Here is a 9,000-nt window from a genome sequence, read left to right as displayed (position 1 = left end):
CTCTTGTTTACAGCCTTAAACTGAAATCAGTACTATGAGTTTTCTAAGTGGCGTCAGTCATAAATTGGTTGGAAATTACTAGAAGATTATATGGCTGAATACAAAGATGCGTGTTCAACATAAAGCTGACGTTTGCTTCACATTCTGAGTAGTCTTTTGCCACTTACCATCTCCAGCAGCACTCCAGTTTCACCGATCTACCTCTTTTATTAACCCAGCTCTGGAAGAAGATCAGAAGATGCGTTAGAAATGAACACAGCTGAAGAAAGTGTACTCGGTTGTTTTAAAAGGAAAGGCGTATCACATTTTTGCAAAAATTTTCCAGTGTTTTTAGGTTTGCCATGTGGAAAACTAGAAACATGGCTTTTATATCCTCCATCTGAAGAGTTGGGTCCCTGAACCTCCTTCAGTTATATAACGCTCCAAAGAATTTGTTTTTATAAACCTCCTGTAAAGACAACAGCTGGGATGGAAATAAGAGAGGGATGAGGCAGGGCAGGTGGACCTGGGGCTGGTTCCAGGTGACAGACTCAGCACAGCGCAGCTGAAGCCCTTGTGGCAGGCTCCAGTCCACGTGAGCAGAGTACATTTTGCCTGGACATTGCCTACGTACCAGATATATGGGTTTCTCCAGTGCTCTTGCAAAATACATTCTGCTGCTGCTGTTCTCCGTGCTGAGCCCCAGGGATCAGCTGTGGAGTGCTGCAGTGCTGGGCAAGCCTGGGAGCGCTGGAGTTGGTACGTTTGTTCCTGCCAAACGGAGGTGGGATGTGGGTAAACATGAATGGAGTAGCCCCACTGTCAGGATACAGAGGAAGTGCATCCTGTTTTGCACGCCAGCAGTTCACACCAGTGCATCACAGAACAGCTTCAGAAGGAGATAGGAAACTACACAGTGTCATACCCCACAAATACCATTGTAAGCGTTCAGTGGAAGATGTGAAATGTGAGGTAAAGCTAGCATGCAACACTTCTCTTTTCCGCCAGCCCTGACAAAACCAGACAACTAGATGAGATCATGCTTGAACAAATTAAAACATTTTTTTATTTAGAATCTGCATTTTTAGAGCCTTTGTGTAGAAATAGCTTAGATGTCATGTATGGTGAGGTAAGAAAGCCTTGAGAAGACTGCTTGGTTTGCACCGTTCGTCAGTGATTGCTAGCATCCACTGCGTAAAATGTTCATCCAGTCAGTCACAGGAGGACATAAATTCTTAATCCCCTGTCATGGCTACAAATTTTCTGTCATCTGAGGATCATGCAGTAGTGCCATTGATATTGATGTGGATTCTATCGTTGACTTTGCCAGCAGCCAAGTCGCACCTTGTGTCTTTTCAGGCTTTTGTGGTGAGAAAATAGTGAATGTGAACACAAGCTGAAAAACAGCACTAGTGTCTGAGTGAGCATCTGTTTATCCGACCATCCTGTGCCTTACAGAAAATGTATGGATGACTGAAGGCTATTTTAGTGACTCTTACTTCATGGGCTTACCAGTGTATAAATATTCCCATGCGCATTTGCTTGGAACCTGTGTCCTTTTTTCTTTGACAGAATCTAAAGCTTTTTGATTTCAGAATCCTAAAACGTGTCACCCGTAATTTTCTTGGAGGAGGTTAACTGAATAGAAGCATAATTTGTTCTGGCCAGAAAACATAACATCTTTCATAACAGGGATTTTAATTAATATACTTCTATCATACTACAGATTTTACATGCTAATGAAAGCCTTTTCTGAAAATGTTAAATGACACAGAGTTTGACTTAATGTAGTGTAAGTAGGGAACTTTAATTGTTAAACAGGAGTTTAGTTGCAGTATCAGATGGGTAGGACAGAAATTGAAGGAAAAGTGTAGGAGCACTTTCTTTCACTGCAGTAATCTGCAGCTAACAAGTTGATCCTTTGATCCTACAGATCTCAGAAGCTGCTGGATGTCAAAACCTGACAAAAGTCTTCAGGCAGTCACAGGGTTTTCCCCACACTTGACTCTGACTCACCAAGCCTAAGCTCAATTAAGTATGATAATTACGGCAGAGGAAGCACGCTTTATTTGGCCTTAGGACTTCCTAAAGAATTTGTTATTGTTGGATATGAAATAATTACATTAGAACATATGTATTTTTTACTTAAACCTCTGACTGCTGCGTGTGTGTAGGAGTTGCCTCAGGGAAGTTAGTCTGTACCAGACAGTCAAAGTGCCAAAAATATCTTTTTCCAAGCACTCAGTTCTCCCTGTCTTTTAATCCCAGGGTGTTACTTCGAATGCTCAGAGGCGCTTCTGACAGGAAGACCTCCTGCTCTTACCTTCACCCTCGCTTTTTGGTGGTGAGATGGGAGAATGGCTTTCACTTCCTGTGGTAACAGTGAAAAACAGCTGTTGCCTTTCTAAATCTTTCCTGTGGAAAGAGGACTGATATGTAGGGATGCTGTGGTACGAGGGTGGCATTCAGCCGCTCCTGGCAGTGAAGCTGTAGCACTCCTTCCAGGAGGGTGTGTTTGTTGGAGGGTCCCCCAGCCATCCCCCCCACGGCTTGACCATACCTCCCTTGCGCAACAGCGTGACCGTTGCCCACTGCTGTTGTTGACTTGAGAATGTCCTTTGCCTACAGATACCGCCTTGAACCGGGAGGGGATGGGAGAAAAGAAAGGTAGGAGCAGGCTGTGATTCACGTTAGCGGTTTTAGTGGGCTGCGTATGGCCATGGCCTGTGGGTTGGATATTGCTGCTTTTCAGTCACTGCGGAGCAGGGGCAACAGCCAACCTGCAAAGTGCTGGGGCGTGGAGAGAGAGCACTTAGCTCCAGTGCGGAGACACGTGCTGCCTTGTGTGCAGTTATTTAGGCTTTTTCACCTGAATGAAAGCATTTTGGTGGAAGCAGGTCTGCTGCAGGAGCGTTTTCCTAGTCAGGACAGAAATTGTGCAGAGACGACTTTAGCAGGTGGTATGATTGTCACCAAAAAACCCCACCTTACTTTAAGTGTACTCCTGAGATCTCGCTGCCTGCCTTTAGCAGTATTTAGGACTGTTCATGGCTCCTGCTAACGTTACAAACCCCCTCTGAACATGAACAATCTGCATGTGTCGTGTCGTGAAAGCGAGTGCCTTTCCTCCCCCGCCCCATGCATCATTACAGAGGTTATGTCCTTTTCAGGGAGTCTGAATGTGTGTGTGTGTACAAGCTGGAATAAAAACAACTCTGAGTTTGATAACGCTGCTGATAATGTTAAGTCTTGGCTGGGTGTAGATCAGATTATGAAAAGATCAGAAGGCAGCTGTTGCTCTGTGGGAGGGATCATCTGCTGGCTGTGGGCTAGCCTGGGACTCTTGTCTCTCACCGGGTTGACTGTTTCATCTCTGCCAGGTTATTTTGTCTCTTTGGCTGCGTTTAAACTGGGACATGCAAACTATTTGGCACTTGTTCAAACCCTTAGTTGGGAGTTCACCCTGGATCCCACAGTAAGGGTGGTTTGTACTGTCGTTTTCTTCCACGTTCTGGTTTTCTTGGAAATGAAACTCTGATGTGGGATCAGATAGGAAACACGAGAGCTCCAACCAGGTCCTTTGTGATGGAGCTGAGGGGGCAGGACCTCAGGAGATGTACCTCCAAGTCAATTTATTTTTTATGTTTCTGCTCTTAGTTTGTGAAACAGGGGCAAGAGCCCCATCAACTCCAAAGGTTGTGTTCTGGCAGGGAAAAGGCATTAAGGATAGCTTGGGTTGGTAGATAAATGATGACAGTTTTTGGTTGATTGGTTCGGGCTGTTTTACTAGCCAAGGCGAATGATAGTGTCTGTCTTCTAGAGCCTAAAAACAGACACCTGCAGAAGACTATAGGAAAGGTGCAAGCATATATGACACCTTCCTACTCTCCTGTCCTCCAGCAATTTGCAGGTGAGGGCCTTCCCAATGCAGAGCTGTTCTCTTTCATTGAGGAGCACTTTGTGACTTTTTTACTGTGCTTTTACCCTCTTCTGGAACCTGTACACACTGAAAAGTTGCTGATACTGTGATCAGTGGAGTCCCAAGGGCAATTATGTTTATGCTTGCAGTGGTCAAGGAACTAATGTAGACCTCCCCACCTGTGTTTCAGTAGCTGCCAGCAGGACCACAGAAAATTATTTAAAAAAAAAAAAGGTGGCCAAAAGAGCTTTTGGTCTCTGCTCAGCAATAGACAGCAAAGTGAGACCAAGCAAACGTCTGGGAACTGTTACACTGGAAACACCCGTCTCAGGACGAGAACATTCACTTTCAATGTCCAGGCCCAGAGATGAAGTCTTGTTGCTCAACAGTTCCCCCAGCTTGTCAGATCCTTACCGTAACATACACATTTTCACAAATTCACTGTGATGGCACTTGAGATGCCTTTTAGTACAAAGTTCTTAATGATCTAATTACTTCTATGTAGCCTTTCTTTATCTGTCAGTCTGGGTGGATTTGTAAGGAACAAAATGACATTACACAAGCCTAATCCTCTCTGACAGTCTGACAGGATCCCAAGGCCATGTGGCTAGGGCAGAAGCAGTCAGTGCCAAACATCCAGACTGTAGTAAGGTCTTTGATTCTGTTTCTGCCTACTTCCTGTAGGCAAGGTAGAGATGTGTGGAATAGATTGGTTTGTTTTAAGTATTCTACAAAGGCCATTTGCAGACTGCATCCAGAGAATCAATTTTGCAGTCTCCTTGACCTGTCAAAGGTTGTACGGAAAGGATGGAGGGTGCGCCTGGGCTGGGGCACTGTTTCATCAGTAATCCAAAATGGCATAATTGTACTGGGTCTGGCTGTGATGGAGTTATCTTTCTTCAGAGCCACCTGTGCCCTGCTGTGTTTTGGGTTTGTGACTAAAACAATGTTAATGACCTGCCAGTGTTTTGTCTGTTGATGAGCCAGACTTGCACGCACTGTCAAGGCTTTCTTTTTTTTCCTACTCTCTCCCCACAACAGCTAGATTAGCGTGGGCAAGAAGTTGAGGGGAGACACAACAGGGACAGCTGACCCAGACTAACCAAGGGGATATTCCTTGCCCTATGGCATCAATGAAAACTGAATGGAGGTTGTTTCTGAGGGAGGGTGGGCATTGCTCAGAAACTGTTTGGGCATTGGTCTACCTGTGGGAGTTGGGGAGTGACTGCCTTTGCATCACTTGTCAGTTGGGTTTCTTTTTCCTCTTTCAGTTATTAAACTGTTTTTGTCTTGACTCAGGTGTTTCCTTGGTTTTGCTCTTCCTGTTCTCTTTCCCATCCCTATGGGGTGGGGAGTGAGCACGTGGCTGTGAGATACTTAGGTGCTGACCATGGTCAACTACTACAATAATAGAGAATAAGATCTTGGTGATTTTAAAAGTATGCCTAGATACCATCAATGTCTCCGTGGTAGCTGGAGATGGATTTTGGTTTTTCTTTCAGCACTATGAAATCTCCTGAAGAAGTAGGACTTTAATGACATGAAGAATTATGTCTCCTTGCTAAGCTATCCTAGGCTATTAACAGCTGTCTTAGTAAAGTTAGGCTCAGCTGTGTCGTCTGCTGTTGCTGTGGATGAAGAGCATATGCAGATGATGACAGTGGCTCAGGTGATGACTTTGACTGTCTCAGACGCTGCCCATTGGGTCTCACTGCCTCCCTGCATTCATCCCATGCTATGAGATATCCCTGGTATTTGAGTGGTCTCATAGGAAGAGAATAATCCACTACCACTGCTGCCTGAATTCACAGTCAAAACTGACATAGCTGTCCCGTTGTGGCTGGATGAGAAACTGGCCCATTATCTTTAACATTTCCCACTTGCCTGGTGGACTAACACACCAGAACACTGCAGGAGTGCAGTATTTCTGGGGTACTGTTTCGCTCGTGCAACTTCAGAGGGTTTTTAATTTAGTATGGGTTCTGTAATTGTTTGCTGCAGATATGGCAATTTCCTTTGCAGATTAAGAAAAGATGCCATAACAGAAATGACTGACTGGGTGTCACTACTGTGTTGTGACAGGCTTCTTCTGAGAAGCAGTGATTGATGACATGTATAAAACTGAGCCATTATGTGTGCTGTTTATATTGAAACAGTACTTAAAATGTGGGCTGTCAGTCAAAGCACTGATTACTTACACAGTGCTGTCACAAGCGGTGGTGGGTGCAGTGAACAAGGTACCAGAGTAAATGTTTGTTTCGGAGCTGCAAACAGCGTCGTCTCTTTATTTCCAGCCTGCATCTCGCCATAATGGAAGTATCCTATACATTGCCTAAAGCATGAGACTTCACTGCAGACTGCTAGGAGCTCTTTGATACTGACATCAGTATTAAACCAGTTTCTGAAACAGGCTGGTGACCTTTTCCTTTTCCCCTTGGGCACAATTAGAGCAAACCTCGGTGCTCTGTGCCAGCATTCTTCATGGCTGTGGAAGCCACAGCTGCAGACCCCCACTTCTCTGTGGTCTGCAGAGGGTTTGAGGACCGGTCTCAGTAGGTTTCACAGAGTGCTGTGGGTGCAGAGGATGCCTCACAGTGAAGATGCAGGACCTGGTCCTGGGGGATACAAAGTCAGCCTTGTTTCTGGCCTGCCTCTGCCCCAGTGGGGCAGTGCCTCTGTCTGCAGCTGTGGCATGGAGGTGATGGACTCTCTTCAGAGTTGCTCCGTAGATGGGTGGAAGGGGAAGCTGCCCGGCTGTGCGCTGGTGTCTCTGCACCACATGAGACATTGCGGGTGGGTAGGGAAGAAGGTAGGGCCACCCTCCTCGCACTGCTGCAAAGCATGGCGGTGCTACGTGGCCTGACATGAGCTGGGGCTGAATGACAGCGAGGCAGTGGGAACGTCGACTGGTCTCATGCCACCGTGGTGTGTATATTGGGTGAGAAACACCTGGTGCATGTTACTATGGCATTGCTGAAAGGACACCAAAATGTATGGGGTTTGCAGTGAGCACAGGAAAGAACTTGCTTTTCCCCCCCCTTTTCTACTTATTAAACGTAAGAGTGAAAAAAGAATGTTCCATTCAGTTACAGAGAATAGTCAAATCATTGCATTTTCCTTCTTTGCATTTGCTGTTCATTTTCTAAAACGTTTGTCACATTCACAATGACAGTTACACCTATGTGCTTGTAAGCTGCATCCTTGTACAGATGGATAGTTTGCATATGCCAAGAAAACAGTCCTTAAGCACTCGCATCACTTTATATGCAAAAAACTTTTCCATTTTATGCTTATCTTATGATCAGCCTGAAAATCAGCTGTCAGTGACAACCATCATAGTGGTAACATCTGGATATTGTGGTCTGATATGTCACTGATTGTAAGGACCTTTAAGTATAGCCTTATAGAGCAATATAAAGTTGTTTCCAGAATTTGATTTTTCTGCAGAATGAAAAATAAATGGTCACAATTGTACTTCCACTGTCAAGGTACAGCTTGGTTATGTAGAGAAACTGTATAATCATGCTTTTCTTCCATATCTTCTGATGTAAACATACTATTTTTTTTTAGTTCTTGTACATTTTTAAGTCACATATTGCTCTACAGTAGCTTCACCTGCCAACTCCTTTGTTAGAATGTGCTTCATTATTTTGTGGTGGTTTTTTCTGTCTATATTTATTTAGCTCTTCAAAAATGTGTCTGATTAAAGATAACTTTTACTGTCATAAATATGATGCTTTAGTTATTTTTTTATAGAAAAAAATGGAACCAGTACAACCTCTGGTTTCACAAATGAATCAATTTAGAATGAGCGTATTACTTGGACGGGGCCCTGCACAGGGCATTGGGATTCACAGAAAAACCTTCTCCCTTGCATCTGTTTTAAAAAGCAGATTGCCTCTGTTTTCCACAAATCTCCATGCACAAAACTGTGCCCCAGTGTCAGGAGAAGCTCACTTTGGTTTTGTGCCATACTCTAGTACATCATTTGTGAAACTGAAGTTGGCTTTTCAGTCATGTGACAGGTATGTAATGATGTTTTCCAGTGCTTTTTGAGAAATTTATTTTCTTTTTTTTCCTTTTTTCCCCCCCTTTCTAAGGACATTTGTTTTGGGGAAAAGCACATTGCAGAAACTCACTGCTTCTGCTTTCTTTCCCCTTCTTCCAGACCAGGATGAGAGAGCAGCAGAGCTCAGCAGGGAGCAGAACGAGAAGACCATTCGCAGCACGCAGACGGCTCTCCGCAATTTCCGAGAGTTCCTCATCTCTAAGTACCCCTCTGAGACCCGGGAGATCTACGTCATCCCCTGCAAAGAGCTTGATGCCTACCTTGCTTCCTTCTTTGTGGATGCCAGACAAAAGGATGGGTCTGAATATGAGCCCAACAGTCTGGCCAACTACCAGTGTGGGCTGGAGCGGTATCTCAAAGAGCACAGGTACGGATACAGTATTACGAGGGATAAGGAGTTCAAGAGGTCCCAGGAGGCTCTAAAGCAAAAGCAGATAGAGCTGAGGTGTAAAGGAAAAGGAAACAAGCCACACAAATCCATGAAGCTCACCTTTGCTGATGAACTTATCCTGCGCAAAAGAGGCTTACTGAGCCGGTACAATCCTGAAGGGCTGCTCAACCTTGTCTGGCTAAACAACACTAAAGCGTTTGGACACTGCACAGGTTTCCATGGGTCCACCCTCAAGTGGGGAGACATCCGGCTGCGGGTGACAGAGACCGGGTTGGAGTACCTGGAGTGGATGGGACCGGACAATGGAGACGTCAACGCCAAGAGCAAGAGAGGCGGGACGGACTCCCGTGTGTATGCCACCCAGCATTCCCCACAGACCTGTCCCGTGCAAGACTACAAGGAGTATGCCCAGAGGCGGCCTCCAGCCATGCGCTACGAGGATGCGCCTTTTTACCTGTCCATCAAACCCGTTGTCAACTTGGCCGCGCTTCACTGGTACAATTGCCAAGCCCTGGGGAAAAACAAGCTTGCCAAGATGGTAAAGACGATGTGTGAGAAAGGCAACATCCCCGGCAGGAAGACCAATTTCAGTGTCTACCAGAGCTGTAGCACCCTCTCAGAAGCGCAGAGCAACCAGCTGGT

At 45.3% G+C, this 9,000-nt stretch overlaps 1 protein-coding gene across 1 annotated transcript in view; it reads left to right on the top strand.

Moving 5' to 3' along the window:
• Positions 1–7,998: 7,998 nt before the first annotated feature.
• Positions 7,999–9,000, top strand: part of LOC104512193 (zinc finger MYM-type protein 3-like) — a gene marked incomplete at its 5' end in the record, with an annotated part of 1,095 nt that continues 93 nt past the window's right edge. The window contains 1 exon segment of the mRNA XM_010155078.1: positions 7,999–8,999. Within this exon segment, the coding sequence (XP_010153380.1) occupies positions 7,999–8,999 (1,001 nt within the window).

The sequence above is a fragment of the Eurypyga helias genome, unplaced genomic scaffold, assembly GCF_000690775.1.
Source record: "Eurypyga helias isolate BGI_N326 unplaced genomic scaffold, ASM69077v1 scaffold42637, whole genome shotgun sequence".
Lineage (NCBI taxonomy): Eukaryota > Metazoa > Chordata > Aves > Eurypygiformes > Eurypygidae > Eurypyga > Eurypyga helias.
Note: the sequence above shows the minus strand (reverse complement) of the source record. Positions and strands in the feature narration are given on the sequence as shown.